The sequence below is a fragment of the Durio zibethinus genome, chromosome 11 (assembly GCF_047325235.1).
Source record: "Durio zibethinus cultivar Kanyao isolate XHJ-2024 chromosome 11, ASM4732523v1, whole genome shotgun sequence".
NCBI lineage: Eukaryota > Viridiplantae > Streptophyta > Magnoliopsida > Malvales > Malvaceae > Durio > Durio zibethinus.
In genome coordinates, this window is record NC_143172.1 from 12,840,740 (window position 1) to 12,865,432 (window position 24,693).

The 24,693-nt window shown below is 30.3% G+C and overlaps 1 protein-coding gene across 1 annotated transcript; it reads right to left on the bottom strand.

Annotated features, from left to right (window-relative positions):
- Nucleotides 1–7,506: 7,506 nt before the first annotated feature.
- LOC111290603 (ABC transporter G family member STR-like) lies at nt 7,507–10,819 on the bottom strand. The gene is made up of 4 exons (XM_022881979.2): nt 10,122–10,819; nt 9,848–10,027; nt 9,494–9,762; nt 7,507–9,315 (listed from the first exon to the last, which is right to left on the bottom strand). Exons 1-4 carry the CDS (start codon nt 10,482–10,484, stop codon nt 7,659–7,661), a joined length of 2,469 nt encoding a protein of 822 aa, XP_022737714.1. The 5' UTR covers nt 10,485–10,819; the 3' UTR covers nt 7,507–7,658.
- Nucleotides 10,820–24,693: the final 13,874 nt, after the last annotated feature.

A 24,693-nucleotide genomic window follows, 5' to 3' on the forward strand; every position in this document is an offset into this window, starting at 1 on the left:
TTACCTTATTTTCGTAACGTATAAAACACTCGATCATATCTCGATACACTATACACCACGACACAAAAGCCTATTATTTATAACTAAGTGCTAGAAACCAATCACATACCAAACACTTAATGCATGACCATTCTACCCTTAAACTAAGTCTAATGCTAGTTCTGGCAGTTTTGCACATTAGTGACTAAAACGAGTATATCTTCAGTTACCAAACTCCAAATCATGATTGGTTTAATGCATTAGAATCTAGACTTATTAAGCTTTCTATCAATATAAAGACCAACCCGTAACTCCTCCTAGAGAAGGTGCAATAATTTTTCTAAGTTAACACTGGTGTAGTTGTCAGCATGTACTCCCTTCAATAAAAATAGGTTATCTTCCTTTAATTTATTTAGAAACTAGATTTGATAATCTTTTCAACCATGTATGGTACTACCCTTAAATCCTCGTATATTAATACCAGAAATTTTCGTAATTCATCTTTGCTGCTGTAAACAGCATGCACACCATTTAGTAAAACTTGTATATCTCAACTTAGAGAATTCCAAATTCACTTCTATTTATTTTATTAGAAAGCAGACTCCATCATCATTCGAAACATATATAATTCAAATATTGCAATGATATGGATTAATATTGAAGTAATTACCATGTTACAGGTGTTCATCACTTGGTCCTGTCATGACAAATTTCTTGTTAATCTTTTCAAGTTAAAACTCGTTTCCATACCAGCCTTTACACCCATCAAATAATCATGATTTAGTGTTTAAAATGTTGATCAGAATAAATTAGCACTACTAAATTCACCCAAGCCATACAGTTAGCCAATTAAGTTTATTAATTTAACATCCACATAAGTCATACTATCTTTTGATAAGGAGAGATTTTCACTTCCTGAATGAAGAATCCGACTATTTTTTAGCCCTTTGATTATGCAAGATCTCCAGTCTCTCTTAACGAATTCTCTCTTTTTGTTTTATTTTTCTCTCATCTAAAATGTGCTGCAATCCTAAAGGTAAAAGATTTCAAAGCCAGCTAGTTGTTTTTCCCAAGTCTGCCACAATACTTCAAAGGTGGCAGTTAACGTGCTTTTAATTTTGTCTAAGGCAGCCTCCACATATTTAATATCTCCTCCATTCTTCATAGGAAATCAACATGTTTTTAAAGTTTTGCAAGCTAATTTCAAAGCAAGAATAGAATTCTTAAGTAGCCATCATCTTTTGCAGCCATGTTTTTTTTAATCCAAAATAACCCTAAAATAATCAAAGTCTACCAAAGGCTTTAAATGATAGCCTACACATTTTCAAGGCAGCAATAAATTTTAAAGAGCATGTGTCTTTGTTGGTATGAAAACACCACGTCATCCTACAAGTTTCAAAGATGGTTGGCTAAATTTTCAACCCACATGTAATACATCTTAAAACTTTAGCTTTTAACAAATTAACCTCACACAATAAAATATAATTGGGATGGGTATCACAACTAGTATCGCCGAGAGTCTTTACTTGATTTCCAGATTATGTACAGAAAGTTGAGAGAAAATAGAAAAGAACAATTAGAGGCATATATTTGAATTTTCAAGTTTGAAAGGTTATGGTTATAGATGCGTCAAAGGTAGCAGAGTTAAACCTATTTGTTGATCAGTGTAAATCAAACCCTTCAATTCTCCACAACCATTACTCTCCTTCTTCAAGTCCTATCTCCGAAGGTGATTTATTTATTATAAAATTTTGATTTTCTTTTTGCTTCTATATTTATGGGAGTATGTGTGGATACAAATGGTGGACTAAGATGTTCATGGGTTAGGTGTTCATGAATACACCCAATATTTAAAAACAAGAAAATTTGAAAAAAGAAATTGGATATCTCAAAAAAATTTTTGAACACTTTTTTGTTGACAAAATTGATAAATTCATCATATTATATATATATATATATATATTATTGCAAACACTACATTTCGTCATTAGGTCTTTCGAGTCACTTATGAGTTTCATAATTAATTTGTGGCCCATTAACTCATAACTCAATTTTTGGCCTATTAAGAAAGTTATAGGTTTTAATTGGGTTTGATTGGTTTGTGTTTGGATCAAAAAGCTTGATTTTTTTTTTTATTATCTCTATTTCTGATTTCTTAAAATATATAGTGTTTGCTATAATTTTTGAAAATTTCCAAAAAAAAGAAAGACAGAGTGAGTGAGAGAGTTTGGATAAACAATGAAGATAAAACCATGATTTGAAACTTTAAATTTAGGTAGAACTCTTTTGAAGATAAAATCAGAATTGATTTTCAAAGTTTATTGAAGATAAATCCTAGTTTAATTCAATTCCTTATCACAACTAGGATTGAAGTTTTTATATAAACACACAAGAATCACTCGTGAAAGGACAAGAATAATCAGAGAAAGCCATTTGCTAAAAAAGCCCACCCTCTCTTGTCACCTTTGCCAGAAAACACCACCAATCCTCCTCTGCTTCCCACAACTACTATCACCAACCAGAAGCCAAAACGTTATCTTAGCCTACCATTTCCCTTTATTATCACATTGTCCACCAATACCTCACTACCGCACAAACACAACAATCATAAAGGAAATTTTGAGAGCATAAAAGTTAGAGGCAATTCAACTATTAGGCTTTTTCTAGTTCCCAACGATTTCCCAACGAGATTCCTAAGTTTCAACAAGATTTTCATATTGCGATGATATTTTTTAATGAGCGTTGAAGGTCCCAACAAGGATTTCGATGATACCTCTAGACTCCGACAACGATTCTCAGTTTTTCAAGTGTCAACTCATCTAACCCGTTCCGCATGCTTTTTTATTTTATTTTATGGATTTTAGTTATCTTTTTTTTTATTTTATTTTATTCATTTAATTATTTATTTTTGAAATATTTTGCATGATTAATTTTTTTAGAAAATTATTAGGGGAAGTTATTCTAAATTATAAAAATACATTAAAAGTTAAAATAAAATTCTAATAAAAATTTAAAAATAAATCATAATTATCCAAAGATGAAATTCTTAAAAATTACAAATGGATCATTTTCTAGAAAATTTTTAGGTGAGATGTTTTTTTCTAAATTTGACCTAAATGGGAAAATTTTAAATAAAATCTCAATAACAATAATTAGTAGTTATTTTTTAAAAATAAATAAATATATAAAAATAAACCTTATAAAATTTCGGGATTAAGTTAACAATTATTTGATGATGAGATTTTTAGAAATTTCAAACGATCAATTTTTTTAATAAATATTTAGGTGAAGAATTTCTCTAAATTTAGCCTAGATTGTGAAATAATTTTGACAAAAATTTAGCAAAAATAATTGCATTCATTTCCAAGTCAAATAAGAAAATGTATGATTTATAAATTTGTTTGAAAATATATGACAATTATCCGAGGATGAAATCCCAAGAAAATTACAAATGGTTAATTTTCTAAGAGATTTCTAAGTATAATTCTTTTTGGAATTCAACCTAAATAGTGGAAGAATTTGAATGAGATTGGCATTTTATTTTCATTCTAGGAATTAAGAAATAAATGATAAATAAAGTTCTATAATAAAAGCATAAATTCTAAGAAATATATTTCTAAATTCAACCTAAATAGTGAGAAATTTAGATATATTAAAAATAAGAGTTACTAAAATAAAAAATAAATTTCGATGATGAAATTTTTAGTAATTGTAAATGGATGATTATTTACAAAATTTTTTGGTGTGAAAATATTTCTAACTTTAACCCAAATGATGCAAAATTTAGATACTTTTTCAATAAAACAAGATTTAATAAAAAATAAATTATTAGGCTTTTTGGAAGATGGTGCCTTTTCAAGAAAACAAATTAGATTTTTTAATACTCTTGATATGAGAAAGTATTTTTAAGAACTTTACCAGATTGATGGAGAAATCTTAAAATTTATTTTTAATATTTAAATATTAAAATTTAATAAAAGACCATTGGAACCAAGATTTTTAAGATCTTTAAGATATTTGAAACTTTGCCTCTTCTATTATTTTGTATCCTTAATTAAAATTTTTAGGGTGATATTTCTGTATCTCTTAATGTCTAGTCTCGGTGGTGAATTTTTATCCATTTTAATCTAATAATCATATTCTGTCACTATTCAAATTCTTATGAGTTAACTTTTTTGTGAGTTTATTTATTTGCTATTAATTTTTAACATCTCAACTATCAATGATAGTTCCTAGCATTAGTCTTCGATAATAGTAAACAATAGAATACATGTGTAAGGTTAAGTTTTTCCTAACAGTTCATTACTTATTCAAATGAATGCTTGTAGATAACCAAACAAATAGTTTTTATCAAATATTTTGTTAAACAGAAGTTGACAATATTAAAGCAACAACAAAATATATGATGGTAATAACCATAGATAAATTAAGCTAAATTATCATCAACTTATTGTTCAGTACTACTGAATCTTTCAAACAATATATTGATTAAGCAAACAATTTTTTATATGGAATACCTGTTTCACTAGTAGAGTAGTTTGATACTTTCAAGCAAAATCGAAAATTAGCCCATAAAGGATAAGGAAAACAGAAGTTAAAAATTAGCAAATATTAAGTAGAAATTTGTTATATATATTTTAAAAATTTTCATATATTTTTATTCTAATACAATTTTCAAAAAAACATTTAAAAAAATTTCCAATATTGTTTTAAAATTTGAATGCACCATGAAATTAACTACAACCAAATCAAATATAACATATGGGAAGTTTTGGATTTTCAAAGAATTTAACATACTAAAGATAATTTTAAAAAAATAAAAACCTTTCAAATATAGATTTGTAATGTTTAGACAGATTCTCTTTTAAAAACCATTTTTCCAAATGGTTTGACTTTAAATTAAGAAATAACGGGAAAAAAAATTAAACCTCTTAATTAAAAGCAATATATCTTTGATGTAGAATTATTCAAAAAAAAAATTACTGAAGAATAAAGAATTTGACAAATCTTGAATAAATCTTAAAATGATAGAAAATAAAACCTAATAGAGCAATAGAAAATTTTTTTTAAGAAGGAATTAAATAAAAAATGATTTATAATTAGAATCAAAAGATTAAATGAATGGATTTTTCTAGGAATCTAAAAATTAAAGTTAATAAACAATTAATAGTGAGGAGGGAAAACAATGGGTCACATAAACGATGGAATCGCATGGTGAGAATTCAACTCCTCTCAAGCTATTCAAATTCCTTGAATTCTCCAATGTCTCTTTAAAGAGGGAATAAGAAAAAAAAATCTTGAAATAAATGAGGAAGCAACAAAGGACTTGAGTAGTGAGAAGGTTGAGAAAAAAAAAAAGTGAAGCGTTAATATGGAGCTGATGTGACAGCTTCCAGATGTCACAATTTTAAGCTGTAAGTTAGATAATAATAATTTCCTTAAAGTGAGTACATCAAAGTCAGTACTGCCTATAGCAAGTAAATTAGATAAGAATCATAGTCCCACTGTAATCAACTACAATTAGCGAGACGCCCTTGCAAGGAGAAATTACCTTATCAGGAATTGGAATCTAAGTGCCCAGCCATGAAAAGTGAACTATATATCTTATATAATCTCTTTTTTAAAATTCAAAATTTACTTTATTTGATTCATTCAATAATTTCAAAAGAGATATTCAGCAAATTTTAATTTTAATTTTAACATATGCAATATTTTTTTTATTCTGATATATATGTGACATCTTTTTTTTTTCAATCTATTTTTTGGGAATATGCTGCTAATCTCCTTTATACTTTTTCTTGAGAATATCCTATGTCAGTATGTCTTAAGCATTAAAGCAACATCAGACGTTAGATATTGTAAATTTTTATTATTATTATTTTTTTTTCCTATACAAGTAATCAAATTAGGGGTGATATTAAATTGGATCAATTCAAAATTTTAAATTTTTTTATTTGATCCGACCTATTTAGAGTTTGCATTTTATAATTCGTATCCGATCTGCATAAATAAAATATCCGGATAAAATCGATTCGGATAAATTCACATCGGATCGGATAAATAATTTGGATTTTTAATTTAAATAAATTTGAGCTTTAATTAAGTTTCAAATTTGAGTTTTTGATTGAAATAAAACTTGAACTTCTCAATTAATTAAATAAAATTATAATATATAATTAAAAAAATATACATATAAAAAATAATTTAATTTATTTGACTTTTGACCGTTGGAATATAGGCTTACACCCATTCCAGAATAATAAACCTAGAATAATCAATCCCAGAATTTTACTGTTATGTTCGCTGTACTTGAAATGAATGGACTTTAATTGTTAAAATTTTAAGATATCTTTTTTAATATTTATCATCTAATTCATCCAAATATGCAGTTATCATAAATTACATTATTTAATAAAAACTTTAATAAATATAAAATATTACATAATGTCAGAATTTTAATTATATTAAAATAAAATTTCATAATTTGTTCTATAATAAAATATCAAAGAAATTTCAAAAAATTATTGTTATTTTTTTTAGTGAAGTTCAAATTTTATTTAAATATTATCTTATTAAAATATCATTTAATATTTTTATATTTGAAATTATTTAAAATTAAATGTTGATTACAAGAAGTAGAAGTTTAATTTTTTACTAACAATCACACCGATATTAATTATAATAATTTGTAGATTACTACCACAATTCTAAAAATTGAAAACTTAGGACAGCGGTGAAGAAGAAAGAAACATCCATTAAATTGTAGAAGAAGTAGTAGTAGCAGTAATTAACTTTAAAAAAATTTTAATAGCAGTAATTAGTTTCTTATTTGTTCTTAAATATAAAAATAAAGTAAGTTTGATTGGGTTGGGGGAATTAATACAGGGACGTGTGAACACGTGCTTACGCGTGAGGCTTTTGAGAGCTTGTTTTATTTGTCATCGTGCTTATAGTAAATAGGCATTAGACTGGGTCTGGGGTAAGGAAACGGGCTTAAAAAATATTGGAAATTTAAATTTTTTCAAAATTTTAATATTTTGAGTTTTTTAATTTAAATTAATTCAGAATTCGATCAGAATACATCGATTCGATCATAATTTATGTAGTTTTTATGATATCATTTATTCGAATTTGAACTGAATTTAAACAAATTCAAATCAAACTCATGTAAATCATTCGATTCGAATTAATTTTTTGATTTTTTAATTTATTAATGGCCTTATTTTTCTTGTAAATCACATAACATTTGTCATCATTATTACCATAGTTTTATGCATCCAAAGAGGAGAAATTTTTTTAGGAGATTATATTTGCGAGATGAGACAATAATCACAAGCAGACATAAATTAATATATATGACATGTTAAATCAGAAGAATTCAGTAGACAGAATAAAACGACAAATTATAAAAATTAATATACCTATAAGTATAAGAGTTTTTTTCTTATTATCGTGACAATGACTCGTTGGCGGAAACAAGAAAATTTATTTTCTAATGCTGCCATGGGATTCATTTATTCTCTATTACCCTGATTTTATGAATCCAAATAAATGGAAGGGAAATAACTTTTTTCCCTAGTGCTTTAATAATGTGTTCATTCATGTATTAGCAGTGAACTGAAATTTAAAGAGACAATCATGAAAATGGGAAAGAAAGTAAATCCTAGAAATACAGCACTTCATTTTCTCTCATTCTTGGAATAAAATCTAAGGACCACGTAGAAGAAGAGGCGGTAGAGAACTCCCCAAGCTAGCAAGATAAGAATGTCATACCAAAGGTTCTCCAAGTGAATACCCATTGAGGATAAAACATCTTCTCCAATCATTGTGCAGTTTTCAAGACCTGGGTTTTTTAGATGCAGTTTACTGGGCCTCACCTCCCCTAGAGGACCTGGTGAAAGATCCGACGGGTTCCCTGTATAGCAAGTTTCCTTGCCTTTGAACTCATTCACTAGCAATGCCTCAAATGGATATTTGATTGCTGAAATGTAATGGAGCCACCTCCAAGCAATGGGTATCTTACTTCCTTTGAGGAAAAAGCCACAAGTGAGGAAGAAGAGAGCTGTTGTGGCAATGACCACAGCATAACCTGTAATATAACTTGGGACAAGTGCACTAACAAGCATCACATAAGCATTGGTTGTAATCAGAGAGGCATAAAGGATCATCCAAAAGTTGAAGAGACTACTTTGGAGGTGAAGCCAGTATTTGGTAATTGCAGCGAACGTGAATCCTTGAATAGCAAAAAATGGGAGATAGACTATGAGAGAGGAGATGACATAAGAAGAAGCTCGGTAGGCATTGTGGGAGGTCTCTCTAATGAAGATGAATCTTTCCTGAATGAAAGTTGGGACAGCATCATTTGAGGAGAAGAACACTAAGCAGATTGCAAAGATGTAGAAATTGAGAAGCCGGTTAATTGTTTTGAAATCATAGTGACTCAAGTTTGAAAAAAGTGAGGATAGAATGATTGCCATGATTGTCAATACTATCTCACGTGAAAGGAAGAGTTCTGGCGTTCGAAGCACATTAAGAACTGTGCGCCATGAGAGAACTGCAACCTCTCGGAGCCATGAATTTGCAAACTTGGGTCCATGCACTGGCTCATCTAGCACTTCTTCTTCCACATCGAACTCTTCATAAGATGGAGAGTACGGGTCTGGAGATGGGCTAAAAACTACCGGGGTTTTGGGGCGAGAAGATGATTTCTGAGGCGTTGGATATCGACCTGAAACATAACTTCTTGCTCCGGAACTTGGCGTTTTAGCAGGTGTTCGTCCCGGAGTTCTAGCTGGAGTCCAGGATGGTGCACGACGAGGAGTTCCAGTGACACCACGGTAGATCCAGACAGAGAAATCTTTGTAGAACTGAGAGGCCAAGCGTGGATTATAAACACTACTCTGCATACTCATTGGTGTCTGGGGCTGCCTCTGGGCAGCTTTGCGTTCCAGAGAGTAGTCAAACTCCTCCTCATCTTCATCATCGTCGTCATAATCAAATGGGCCAGATTGTGATCGAGGAGTTCCATTGCCAATAGAGAAAGCATGGCTATGAAGGCTAATAGCATGCCTGGATCCAGACGTTTTCATGTAAGGGGTCCTCGGTGTTTTGGGTGTTTTCAGTGTTTTCGGAACTGGAGTCCTGGCAGCTTGGTCAGGTTTGATACCATCACATTGGTACAGCACCAGAGGGTCTAGTCCCACAGTTGATTCATCGTACTCCTTGATAACATCTAGAAGATATTCAAGACTGTTCTCACCATCAGGAACTGGCCTTCCAAACCCAGAAAGATGAGCCGGGAGAGAGGATGGGCTTCCCATATATATTAGTCTACCTCTGAAAAAATTTTGATATACAGCTTAATTAGCAACAATAAACAGTTCAATTAGTTTGTATTTTGTAGCATCTGATAGACAGTGCTCAAAACTAGCTATAGATACATTATCACAACGCATTCTGAATTAACATATTTGTGTGTCGTAATCTTGTCGAGGAGTTTATTGCTATTTTGTACCTTGCTAAAATGGTTATGCGGTCTAAGAGCAATTGAATTCTATAGGAAGGTTGGTGGATGGTCATGAGGATGATGCTACCTCCTCGAGCTATGTCCTTCACCTTGTCCACCACACTGTAAGCGCTTGTGGAGTCCAGACCTGATGTTGGTTCATCGAGGAACAATAGAGATGGCTTATGAATAATGTCTATGCCGATAGATACCCTTCGCCGCTCTCCTCCAGACACTCCTCTCCTTCCCTCATCACCAATATATGTATGTGCTGCGATCTATATATAAAGCCATAATTAATACAAGCATCATTAAATTTTATTTATGTTTCAGTCAATGTATTTAAATTAAGGCTTTAGTTACCTGCAAGCCTAATTGATCAAGCAGTTCATTTACTCGCTTTTTCTTCTCCTCCCTGGAAATGGAGGGAGGCAGCCTCACCTCAGCTGCAAACATGAAGGTTTCATGAACCGTCAACATGGGAAACAGCTGGTCGTCTTGCATTACATATGATGAGATCATTTTCATGTAGCTGGCAGTCACCTGAACAAAGCATAACTTATACAGTAAGAACTGAGAAGAGAGTTTTTAAGATCATTTAAAGAAGATGATAATTAACTGTATTAATTATTCTGACCGGCTTTCCATCGATTCTAACAGAACCTTCAAGACTCCCTTGTGCAATACGACCAGCCAATGCATCGAGAAACGTGGATTTCCCAGCACCACTAGGCCCCATGATGGCCATGATTTCGCCCCTCATAGACTGGCCTGATATATCATTGAGAAGATAGGCCTCTTTCTTGATCCATTCACCATCTTTCTTTTGCTTCTTCATGACACTGTAAGAGAGGTTATTGAACTCAAGGCCGTGGCCAGGAATCGTTTTCCGGGGAGGCACAGGTACTGGCATGGTATTCTTGCCTGCAGCTGCAGATTTGTCCATGTCTAAAAGAGTCTCGAGGCTTCTATTCACGGTATTTCGGCCTTGCTTCGCCATTGAATCACGAGCACTTATTTTCACCTTTTTTATTTAGCTTAATTTACCTGGGTGTCACAAGTTTTAGGAGCTTGTGTTTGAGTGGCGTTTAGGGGTATAAAAGAGGAGAAAAATAAGTTTAGACTTACTGTAGACAAAAAGGGTGACGGTTAAAAGTGAGCTGGAGATTGGTATCGAAGATTATAGACAATGGAAAAAAAACGATGAAGACGATAATACTAATGTAAAGACTTCAGCTCCGTCCCTCCTCCTTTGCGCTTGTCGTTCATTTGCCTTGGTATTACCCAAGAAATAGCGACCACTTATCCTGACCTTTAGCTTAGATGTCATTTGTTAACGTTTCTTGTTTTGGTATTTCAGTTTTTTTAAAAATTAAAAAAATAAAAAACATGTTTGATAAATTATTTTTGTTTTTTATTTTTAAAAGTTGAAAACAAAATTTTGAAAATTGTTAAAAACAGAAAGATGGTATTTTTAGTTTTTTAAAAATAATTTTCACTATTACCACGCAAACATTACTAACAAAAATTACAATTAAACTGTACAGTAATGTTACAATTATTATATTAATAAAATAATATTTTTATTATATAAATAAAATATTATATAAATAATATTAATTAATATTTTAAATAATATTATATTCATAAATAAATAGTATTATATTAATAAATATTATTCTATTATTAATAGCAAACTAAGCCTCAAAGTTTTAGCATTTTTTTACATTTTTTTATTTTCACATTTTTAAAATAAAAATATTCTATCCAAATATGTTTTCAAATTTAATAAATTAAAAATAAAACAAAACAAAAATTTCAAATATATAAAACATAAAATATACAATACTATCAAACGATCCCTTAGCCAAAATTTAGTTGTCACAAATATTAAGATTTAGGGGCATAAAAGAGGAGAAAAATAAGGTTAAACTCTACCGCAGACAAAACGGTGAGCGTTAGAATGCGCATGCTAGGCCAATGCTTTATCCAATCACTTTTAAGAAATGATATGAAAAGAAGGGCAACGGTTAAAAGTGAGCTAGATTGGCAATGAAGATTGTTGATAATGGAAAAGTAAAAAAACCAAAAAGTAAGAAATAGACGATAATACTAATGTAAGACTTAAGCTCTCTTTTGTCCTTTGGGCTTGTCGTTAATTTGCCTTGATATTACCACAAAAGTGCTACGGACTTTGTTCTCTGGTGCAGCTAAGACAAACTTATTCTTTCTTGTGCCTGTTTTTTTTCTTCCTTTCGATCACCAAAACAATTACTGGTTTCAGTTTGATCAAAATGTAGCAGTCGGCCACAAGCCTTCATTAGCATCGCCTAGACTCTCGCTTTATAGAATCTGTAAAATAAAAGCTAAGAGAGAAATAAATAAAGGCATATATTTGAAGTTTGAAGGCTAGGGTAAGGGATGCGTTTGTATGCAGACCTGGGCTAAGATTTTCTGGAGGGATGGTGGTGGAATGTAAACATACGTGTTTCTTTCAGCTTAATCTTATATGCCAATTTGCAGGATAAAAGTGGTGTTAACATGGCAGAGCCCGAGCAACACTTTGATGCCGAAAAACCCAATTTTTCAAATGAAGAAGATGATGATATTGTTCAGTCTGATGTCGAGTTATAGGACACTGGTGTTGTGGAACTGGACAACGATCCTCCATAAAAAGTGAGTGATCCTAGGAAATACTATATGATTTCGTTTAATGTCTGCTGTATTTTTACTCCAGTTAGGTGACCTGTGACAGGCTTTTATGGTAAACTAGTTAATGTTGTGTCTTTTAATTCTGATGGGAGAACCTTCAGTTGTAGTTACAGAGGATCAGCAGGATGCTGCTCAAACAGAAATTAAAAACTATTGATGCAATCTCTGAAGGCATGCTCAGCCTTTGGAATTGATGATTCTTAGCTCATTTCTTCTCAAATTCTAGGTTTCTTTTCACCTCAAGTAAGCTGGAAGAAGCGATGGATTATCTAACAGAAGCTATCATGTTAAATCCCACTTGAGTAATAATATTATATGCAACTAGAGGTTATTTTATTTACAGCATAAATTAATTGTTGCTAACGGATCATTCTCTTGAAAGTCTGATCATATACTTGTTTTCAGCTAGTGTTTTTGTTAAATTGAGCAAACCAAATGCTGCAATCCATCATGCTGATGCCGCTTTAGAGGTATCATTCCTTGCTTTCTCTATGCTTTCTTAGACTGCAAACAAAAATCAGATTAATGAGTCTCTAGTTTTTATTTGATATTTGTTCCGCATAATAGTGATAACCTGAAGTTCTTAACATTTTATGTTTAAATCAATCCTGATTCAGCAAAAAGATATAAAGTTCAAGGAATGGCAGGGATAGTGATAGGTATCATGGTTTTAGAAAGAAGTCATGAATCTTGTATCGGTTCGTATTAATGTCGGTTTTGAAATATAAATATGTATACCATTTTCAACTTATAGGACATCTTTTATGAGAAACCATGAGTTTCAATGGATTGAAACATATAATACCACACAAGTTGATGTAAACTGTGATATTTGATATCATAACTGGTTCTAGGGTACTAACAATGTGTCACCGAGGATGATGCATTCACGTTGGAGTGAGGAGAATATCATGATCCTAGAGAAGAGTTATGAATCTCACATCAACTATGTACTAAAATCGATCTAAAGATGTAAATGTTCGTATCACTTTCAACTTGTGAAGCACTTTTTGTGAAACAAAATCTTGAGACTCAATGCATGTTGAAGTGAGAAGACTGTAATGGTCCAAGAGAGGAGCCATGAATTTTACATCAGCTGTGTACTAGAGTTGGTAAGGATATAAATATTTATATCATTTTCAATTTACGAGACATATTTTGTAAAACAAAATATTGAGATCCAATGAATCAAAATGGATAATATTTCATAAGTTGATGTGGACATCGACATTATACCAGTACGAAGAAGCTGCAACTGATCTGCATGTAGCATCAAAGTTAGATAATGATGAGGAAATTGGTTCAATACGCAAAAGGTTAATTTTCTGTTCTTTGATTATCAATGTTCCCCTGCGAATGCTTTTTCATAGTAATGCATTTAATTTGCAGGTGGAACCTAGTGCACACAAAAATGAAGAGCATTGTAGGAAATATAAACGCTTGAGGAAGAAAGGGAATTTAAAAGGATTGAAAGTCAGAGACATCAACTGAAAGCTAAAGCGAAAGTAAGTAGAATTAATTAATATAATTGTGTAATTATATTGCACAAATGCTTATCACTCAAAATTTTTTTTATACAAAATACCGTCTAAAAATTAAAAAAAAAAGAATTGTATATGTTAAAATTTGAACTTCAGATCTATTGAATATCAATCTTTTAAAAATAAGTATATAAATTAATTGAATTAAACTCTAGATTTATTTATCAGTATTTTTGTTCATAAACTTTGCAATATATTCATTGTGATTAAGTACAATTAATATCTTAAGAAAATAAAGTTTAGGATTTACCTTCCACTTAAGCCTAATGCTTTTCCTATTTTCTTGGTCTAGGAGAAATAAGGTGTTTCTAGTGCATTTAGTTATGTCCGGCACAAGCTGCTTCATTGATAAGTGCATGTTGCATTTCTGTATTGTTAGATATACTCCTTTTTTCTCTTCTTTTTTTGTCCATATTTCAATTTTGCCTATCCCAAAATTATGTTTTTTTTTTTTTAATATCTAAAACTCTTACCTTTTTATATTTTAAAATTATTTTTATGATTTTTTTTATTTGTAATGTTTTTATGATTTTTTTATTTTTAACTCTTTGACATTAAAAGTCATGAAACTTTAATTTTATAAAAAAAATTTAATTTTAATATTAAATATATTAAAATCAAAACTTTTCTTTTAAACTCTTGTAAAAGTTAATACCGCTCAAATAATTTAAAACGGAGAGAGTAATTGATGTAATATACTAATTGTTTTTGCTAGGGTTGGGGCAATATAAGTCAATCAACTTAGCACTTTACTATCAGTCCACTACTCTTATCCATTGCTAACTTTCATTTTGTCTTATATAGAGTTATAGGTGTCGTAATAGTTTTAGAGGCCGCTAAACGAATTTGAAAACAAAAAAGAAGAGTTATTACAATTTTTTTTGTTAGATATGATTGATTACTTATTAAAATTTATTTTCTGAATAAAATTTTAAAATTAATTAAAATTTATTAAAAAAAAATTTTGGGTTTACGAAAATAGTTTGAGGTTGGAAGTTGGTTACGTGTGAGGAATATTTAATATCTCACAATGCCTGATTAAAATAGTACCAATTAATTATGTGTTATTTTTTAATGTTGACTAAAATGGTCTTAATATTGGTATTTAAAATTTAATTTTCCTAATTTTCTTTAAAAACATATTTTTATTTTTTAGCATTCTTGAAAAATAAATAAGAACCTTAGATAATAAAAATTTTCTAAAAATATTCTAATACTCTAATAATATTAAAAGTAACTATCTCACCTAAAAAATTTTTAAGAATCGCTACTCGAAATTCTTAAAAATCCTATTCATGATAGTTCATATTTATTTTCAGCATTTATATTTAAAAACCATAAAATATAATATCTATATTTTCAAAACAAATAGCATTTTTCTAAAACTCATTTTTATGCCATTTATAAAAAAATAAGAAATTTTTATCAAAAATTAATCTAAATGCTCCAATACATTGATGTATTTTAGATATTTTTTTTACCTAAAGATTCCTAAAAAATCACTACTTAGATTTCTTTAAGATCTTATCTTAGGAGATTTTTCATTTGTTTTTTTATGAAATTATTAAAAGTCATGTGATAATAATCATCTACAAATATAGTTATTTCCTAAAAAACACATTCTTATTTCTTAAGAAAATTGTTCAAATTAAAAAAATAATTATAGAATGGAAATTTTTGTATTAAAAGAAATTTTTAAATATTCTAATATTTTGACAATTTTAGAAGACTTTTCTTACTTAGAGAATTCTCGGGAATCACTACCTAGATTTCTCAGAGTCCCATTATTGGAAATTTTCATTACTTTCAGGACTATGTAATGCAAATAATAAAATAAAATATACACATGAAAATTTTATAAACCTTATTTTCTTTATATTATACTTTTTGTGACTCGTTTTAATTGTGTTTTAATCTTCTTTAATTATTTCACAATTACCACTAAGAATTTTTTAAAGCAATAAAGTAAACAAAGTCTTTATTGAAAAATTTTCTAGATACCAAGATATGTTGGTGGTATTTTAGAAGAATTTTCTCACCTAGAGATCTCTTAAGAATCTCTACTCGAACTTTCTTAGAATCCCATCATCGAAGATTTCGTTTACTTTTTTTCTTCCTCCTTTAATTTTATTCTAATTCTATTTTTTAATTATTATTATTATTTTTAATGACCAAATTTTTTTGAAAGATAAAATTAATTAATCATAATATTCATGTATTATTATGTTAATTTCATTACTAAAAGAGTATTTATATATTACTTTATCAACATCTAACATAATTTTCCTAAATACTTCATTATTTTGGTAGTATTTTTTTTAAAAAATATTTTCATCTAGAAATTTTAAAGAATCACTTCTTGGATTTCTTTAAAATCTCATCATCAAAGATTTTCATCTTCATCATCATCATCATCATTATTATGATCATCATCATCATTATTATTATTATCATTATCATTATTATTATCATTCTACATTTTTTTTAACAAACCCTTAATGAACCCAGGACAAAAGATAAATTTTAAGCATGCAAAAGTAACAAGAACTAAAAATAAAACATATAAAGATTAGGGCTTTAAGTCTTTATTTGTAGGCTTTACGTAAAAATAATGGGTTAAATGAAATTATAAGCCTCTTTTCTCTAAGCCTACATTATTTCCAAGTTACCCCTTTTTTGGTATAGAAACACAACCTAAAGCCTATTCTAGACTGCTAATTCCTTTATTTTTATAAAACAATCCTTCTACTAACAACAATATTATCTTTTAGTGCCAATATAAGAGAATACCAGCCTTCTCTACCTTGCCATATGCCCTACGACAATAAAGAACACACAAACAAACGTTTAATCTTTATAACCTATACAGAACCCAAAAGAAATACCTTTCTACCATAGGAGAACTAGTTTTTTTTTTTAAGACAACACGAGAATATGTAATCCATTCTAATGGTACCAGTGAGCATGACAAAGATTAAAGCCTTAAGTTTTTACACCATCCTTGGGCAGGTAAGAGGTACAGTAAGAAATTGTACTTTCTAACCAGCTTTTCCTTCTTTCCTTTTTCCTAATAAAGTGTGTGGCTTTCAAACAAATAAAAGGGTTCCTAGATGGACCAACCAAAGCTAGGTGCATAAACCCAACTATAACAGAATGAAGATAATTTGATGGACACTAGAACATGATTGAAACCCACTCTTCTGTAAAAGGCACTTTTTTGGTCTTTTTTTCTTTTTTTTTTTTTTTTGGTTTTCTAAACTAGAATGGTGTTTCGTTTAATACCTTAACTAGCAAGGCTATGTAACTCTTATATTACATCTAGTGTGATAATGGAAGTGCATACTTATACTCATATATTCTCTTAAACTAGAACAGGATTACCAGAGAATTATTATTATAATATAATAATAATAATAATAATTATTATTATTATTATTATTTTAAAACATGCAAAACTCTCCTAGAAAACCTTAAGGTTACATTTCTACTATAAACTCTATATGGGGAAGAATAACAATATTCATATATACATGAAAGCAAACAACTCAAGAAGTGAAAGAGCTACGTTTTCCTTCAAAATTTCCCTTAAAGCTGTGACCTTCCTTTCATTCATCGAGCTTTCACTTTTCCTTTAAGTTTTCCTCTTCTAGTGTTTCCTCTAGCTACCGAACTTCCCTTCTCTTTTTCAACCCCCCAAGTATTCTTCTTTGTGTTTTCTTTCTGGTTTCCTAAAAACCTTCCCCATACCTCTTTTTTTGCTCCTATTTTTTTTTTTAGTTACACAAATCTCTTCCCTTTAGGTTTTTTTTTTCTTTTCTTTTTCAAATAGAAGACTGCCCACTCAAACTCTCCTTAGTCAGCTCTTTTATGCCCCCTACTTTTGCTACCTAAGTTTTTCCTTTTGTCTTCTTTTTTCTACTCCATTAATGGTTACTGACCCTTTGTTTTGTCTTTTATAGGTTGTTGGTGCTCTGATCTTTAACTTGTTCCATGCTAAGATTGTCTACTTTATTTTTTCTTGAAGACTAAAATGGTATTTTCGATTGTTCCTTTCTTTGTTACACTTTTTTGTTTTACCATTTTAACTTTCCATAGCCCTTACATGATCTTTTCTCCTCTCTTTTATCCTAGACAAAGTCCCATATAAAATGCCATTCATAAAGCCTTTTAAACAAAAACAAATGAGCTACTCACTTAGGTTTGGTTTTGGGTCATTTTTAATGACCAATTTGAGCTCGTCCTTTTCTAGTAGTTGGGTCTATTTAGAGCTTCTAAGTGGGCCCTCTAGAATGGGCCACTCGTGGATCATGATTAGGCTATGAATTAAAGTCATCATTGGGCTCTTCTTTTTTTATTGATTTTAGGCCTTATTCTCTAGTTTTGGGTCTTTTTGTTTTTGGGCTAGAAAATCGATCACTTTAAACCATCAATTTTGGTTTTCATTTCAATGTTTTGTAAAACAGGTCTAGTTTTCATTATGTTAGATTATTTCAAACAAAATTAGATATCTACAGCTGCCTCTCTTTACATATTTCTAAGAATAAAAAATAATGTAAAGACATAAACAACAATTTTGTTCGGATGATGCTTCTAAAATTTTTTTAATTTATTTTTATTTTTTAAAATCTTGTTTGAAAATGGCTCTTCCCAAATAGAGGCTTTGAAACTTTTTTAAAAAGTCTTATTTGAAAATGGCCTCCCCCTAAATAGAGGTTCTAAAACTTTTTTTAAAAAATCTTGTTTGAAAATGGCTCCCCCTAAATAGAGGCTTTGAAATTTAAAAGTTTGTTCGAAAATGACTCCTCCTAAATAAAAGCTTTGAAACTTTAAAATCTTGTTTGAAAATAGCTCATCCCAAACAAAGGCTTTGAAACTTTAAAATCTGGTTTGGATATGCCTCATGACGTTATGACGCAAGGCTTTCACGAATTATGCTTGTTTCAAAATCATTTCTCATTCTTAAGTTTTTTACTTGAATGATTTATCCTTAAAAATCCCAGAGTTCAAATTTTCTAAAGAATATATTAAATGTAATTCATGAATGCAATAATTCAATACATGAGATGCGAGTATTATTAGAAACCAATATGACGCATCCAAATTGTGGTAATTAGGTTTTTTAAGTCAATCCTTTCTAACTTTTTCATTAATTTTTTTCCAAAACAACCAATCTCAATCCCGATTTACATATTCTAAGAGCTGCTTTCCTACAAACTATGACATCATTCGTTGATATCATTATCCGACACCACTTCCAACAAGTTTTTACTTTGATTTGATGAGTTTGAAAATGTGTGCCTTCCAAATCTCTCTTATTTTTTAATCTTTATTTTAACTTTGTTATCCTTAATTTTCATAAAATAATGTAAGATCTTTTACGAATATTATCAATCATCTATCATATTTTGAATTTCATGACTAGTGTGAAAAATTAGCATTTCCTTTATTTGTGAGAATGAAAATTATCAAAAAGTAAGGTGAATTAGAGAAAGATGAATATTTATCATAAGAAGAAGGTATAAGGACATATCCAGTGAGAAACATGAACACTAGTATAAAATTTAAATAAGAGAATTGTATTTAGACAGTGAATATTCAGATAATCATGAACAATATTCTAAAATTCTTCTTCTTAAAAACTTATTCCATTGATACACTTAATCCTTTTGAATTCGTTGTATTGGACATTACCCCCATGTACTTAGAAATTAGTATTCCTTTGCATCTAAGCTGCCTTTTTAGGTTTTCAACTTAGATCCTTTCTTTGACTTAAACTACCCTTTTTTGGGTTTTCAATTATAAGTCTTCATTTATTTTGGATTCATCTTTTCCTTTTTTTTTTCTTCTTTAATTTTTTTTCATTGTGCTATTCTTTTATTTTTTATTTTTTGTTTATTGTTTTTCTTTTTCTTATTTTGTTTTTTTCCACTTTTTTTCCCGTCTCATTCTTAGGCAAAGTACTTTTTCATAGCATCTAAGTTTATCGGGTTTGGCAAGTTATCATTATCCATCTCTATCAAGATCAATGCTTCACCTAAAAAGGCCATTTTGACTACATATAGACCCTTCCAATTTGGCATCCATTTTCTTGATTATCATGCTGATTTAGAAGAATTTTCTTTAAAACCAATTCTCCCTCGCGAAATTGCCTAAACCAAACTTTTTGTCATGTGCTTGCATTATTCTTTTTTGGTACAACTGACCATAGCAAAGAGTTGTGAGCCTATTTTCTTCAGTGAGGTTTAATTGTTCGTAACAATTTTAGACCCATTTTGTTTTCTCTAAATCTACTTCCATCAAGACCCTTAAAAAATGAATCTCTACCTCGATTGGCAACACACTTCTATCCCATATTCAAGCGAAAAAAGAGTGGCCCTAATAGATATGCACATTAAGTCCTATAAGCATGCAATGCGAAAGGTAACTTTTCATGCCAATCCTTATAAGTATCAACCATTTTTTCTATTATCCTTTTGATATTTTTATTGGTGTCTTCTATTGCTCCATTCATCCTTGGGCAATATGGAGCTAAATTATGGTGCTTCACTTTAAACTGAGTACAAACCTCTGCTAACATCTTGTTATTCAAATTATGAGCATTATCATAAATGATCTTTTTTGGAAAGCCATATCAACATATTATCTCCCTTTTTACAAATAGGCATACCACCACTCTTGTCACATTAGTATAAAAAGCTGCTTCAACCCATTTTGTGAAGTAGTCAATCACTACAAAGATAAATCGATGTCCATTTAAAGCTTTTTGGGTGATGGGTCCAATTACATCCATCCCCTCTATGAAGAATGACCATGGAGGTATGAGAACATGTAAAAAGGTTAGAGGAGCATGAATCTTATCTGTATAAATCTAGCATTTATGATTTTTTTGGCATAATTGATATAATCACTTTCTATTGTCAACCAATAATAACCTACCTTTATGATTTGTCTAGCTATCATGTGACCATTTGCATGTGCTCCACAAGTTTCTTCATGCACTTCTTGCAGTATTTTCTTAGCTTTAACAGCATTCACCCATGTGAATAACATTTGATCTAGACTTTTCTTGTACAAAACTTCTCTATCAAGGGAAAATCCTGTAGCCAATCTTTTGATAATTCATTTGTCATTTTTTGACACATATTTTGGGTATTGTTGGTGCTTGACATATTGTATGATGTCATAGTACCAAGGTAAGCCATTAATCTTCTTTGTAACTGTTGAACAATATGTCAGTGATCCTTGCACATTCAACTAAATAGGTTGGATTTTCATTTTATCACACACTTTAAACATTGCAACCAATGTAGCCAAAGCATCAATCATTTGATTATTTTCTCGAGGGCATGACAGAATTAGACCTTCTTGAATTGTTTGATCATATCCATCACATACTTTTGGTATTGTACCAACTTTGAATATCTTGTTTCCCATTCACCACATAGTTGATAGATTACCAAGACCGAGTCTCTATATGCTTCTAACACTCTAATCTTTTTTTCAATTGCCATTTGTAGGCTCATTATGCATGGTTCATATTCCACCACATTGTTGATGCAATTAAAATCCAACCTTGCAGTGCTTAGATAATAATTTCCATCAAGGGATATCAAAACTACTCTAATCCCATGCCTTAAAGCATTTGAAGGTCCATTAAAGAACATTTACTATGGCTTTTTTATTGGTTCTTCTTTCTCCATTTGGGATATGGTCATCAAATCTTCATATGAAAAGTCCAATTTCATATGTTCATTATCATTAGTTGCACACTCTACAAGGAATTTAGCTATCACACTTCCTTTGATCACCTTTTATGCAATGTATACAATATCATATTCAAAAAGCATGACTTGCCATTTTGCTAATCTTTCCGACAATAATGATTTTTCAAAGATATACTTAAGAGGATTCAACCTTGCTATCAACCAAGTAGTATAGTATAGCATATATTGCCTAAGTCTGAAGGCTATCCAAGCCAATACATAGCACATTTTCTCTAATTAGAAATATTTAGACTCGTATTCAATAAACTTCTTACTCAAGTAATAGACAGCTTACTCTTTCTTGCCCATTTCATCTTGTTGCCCTAACACACATCCCATAGAATGGTTGTGCATCATGATATACAAAATCAATGGTTTCTCTATAATATATGGTACCATCACTAATGAATTTGATAAGTACTTTTTAATCTTTTCAAAGGCATGATAACATTCCTCATCCCCTTTTCTAGGGTCATATTTCTGAACCAACTTGAAAATTAGGTCACATTTAGAATTAAGTTAAGAAATAAAGTAAGAAATGTAATTCAACTTCCCAAAAAACCCTTTACTTCCTTTTATGTGCATAGGGGAGAAAAGTTCTGGATGGTGAGTATCTTATTTGGATCAACTTCAATGTTTAACTTAACACCAAATGTGCATTTAGCTAGGTTTAGCTTGAGTTGATTCTTCCATAATTTTTCAAACAACTTCTTGAGATAGGTAACATGGTCTTTTCTCTCATGAGATTTTACAATCATGTCATGGAAAAGGGTTACAACCTTCTTAATTTTTCTATTCTCAAGAAATCTTGATGGTTTTTTCCTCATTTTCTTTGGCTTTATCCTTCCAACATTGCATATCTTCTCGAAGCACAATCATTTCTTTTTACTACCTAACATCAAATCTAGCACTTTTTCCTTCATTTAGTTGGGTTCATATTTTTTGGTTTTCTTGATGCAAATCCTTTAGATTATTTTAGGTCATATCCCGATATTGCATTACCTTTTAAAGTCTATTTGCCTAAGCTTTGGCTTTATATTTAAGTTGTCCTATTTCTTCTTAGAGTCTCAAATTTTCTTTTTTGCTTCAAGTTCTTGCCTAAAAAACTCAACTTCTGATAATGGTTCTTTTACCCATGAGTTCACTTGTTGAAATGGGAAATCACTTGGAATGAGCACAATATCTCTAGAACATTTTGCCTATCAAATCAAGTAATTAGGGGTGACTTTGTCAAGAATAGGTTTAATCTTAGCCTCAAAGTCTTTTTCTATACCTGAACTAACTGCTCCACTATTCTTGACGAGCCTACTTCTCTATAAGCAAATTCTACTAGGGTAAGTCCATACGTGGTAGGGACAAACTACTTCGTACCAAATTGCCTTAACATCATTAGTTGAGTGTAACTTACCACTCCTCATAATCTCAAAAATAGTACCCATGGATCATCTCCACCTCGATATAATATTGGCATATAAGGCATCCATGGTGCTATCCATTATATTTGATCATTAGTAAGCCTTTGAAAAAATGCTACACACTCTTCTTTGGATTTCAATGTTGGCCACTAACTCTCTCAAAACTTTTTGACTGAGGCTTTATTTTAAAGATAAAGCTTGGAAAAAAACACTTTTCTTGCATTTGAAATGGCTTTTTATCCAAACAAATAGTAGTTGTGCACTCCTTATGAAACGTCTTTCATTTTGACAACAAAAATTCAATGATCTGATTGTCTCAGCTAGGATGGCTAGAATAAGAATAATCACTTAACTTTCGATTTGTTTAAATAAATCAACTTACTGCTAATTCAATATATCCCAAAGTTTTTGGAAAGATCACGATGTCATAAATTACTAGGACGAACACAACCATGCCTTGATCATCATCTAAGTGTCCCAAAATGAAATCATGAAAGAAATGCCAAGGTAAGCCGACACCTTTACCTTTGTCTTTAGTCAAAACATCTAAAGCCTCTACCTTTATTCCCATTAATTTAGCTATCTTTTTATGGTACCCTAACTTTGATTTTCTAACATATATCTTATCAGGGTACTGCAATTCCAATCCTACCAAAATTGAATATTCTTCAATAGTGGATGTCAAATCCTCCTCATTAAATGTGAAACATCTACATGATGGGTCCCAAAACTAAACAATTGCTCATATCAAATGTTCTTTAATCACTATTGAGATAAAAGACATAATCTACCTATATTTTTCACAAAATGTGTCCTTCCTAGCTTCACCCATCTAATTCCATATGGTAGCCAAATCTTTCAAATTATTTTAGGTAAAATTTAGATGCATTTTTTCTGGTAACCTCAACATAAAACCAATAAGTAAACAATTTTCTTCCTTTTGCTGAGTTTTCTTAGACCGTTCATACACCTCATTGAATGATTCACATAGGGCAGTTATAGAATAAGAACAGATCATAATACTATGAGATCTATGAAAAGAACTTTGCTAAAATATATCTTGAAGCAAATACCTCACTATGTTATTATATCATGCCAATGTAATTTATACAGAAGAAACACAAAAGAAAAAAATAAGAAGTTAGTATATGAAAAAGAAAAAAATATAGTAATAAAAGCTTAAAAAATAAAAGAAATGAAAGGAAAAGTTTTTGCTTAGAAAAGAAAATGAGATAAAAACCCTTTTTTTTTTTTTTGAAAAATCAAAACAAATTTGAATGTCTATATTTGTGATTTTCTTAAAAAAAAAGTACTATAATACAAATGTTCCCCTTTTTATTCTAATTCATGGAGAGGTTTATAAAAGGGTGGATATGGCTCTACCTCGAGTCAGCTCTTATGGTTTACTATATGCTTGGTTCAAATTGATTTGCATCTATAAGGTCCCCAAACTATTCCTCACTGGCATCCATTTTAGACTAGTAAGGTACCCTGATCCTCACCCTTTAGAGGCTACAAATGAAAATGGTTCAATTTGAGTGGGAGTATTTTGCTTGCCATTGCAAAGGTTATCACCTTACAAGAGCATAGTTAGTTGACTCCCTCTTAAAAGGGTTAGAGCCTGGTATATAGCTCATGCAATGATGTGAATGTGATGTGTGTGAATAAGGGAACAAAGTAATATGATCCTTGTTCTAGGTAAACAATAATAATACATACAAAGCATAAAATGAAAGAGCAAATATTAAATAAATGATATGGGTAAAATAAAATGCAAC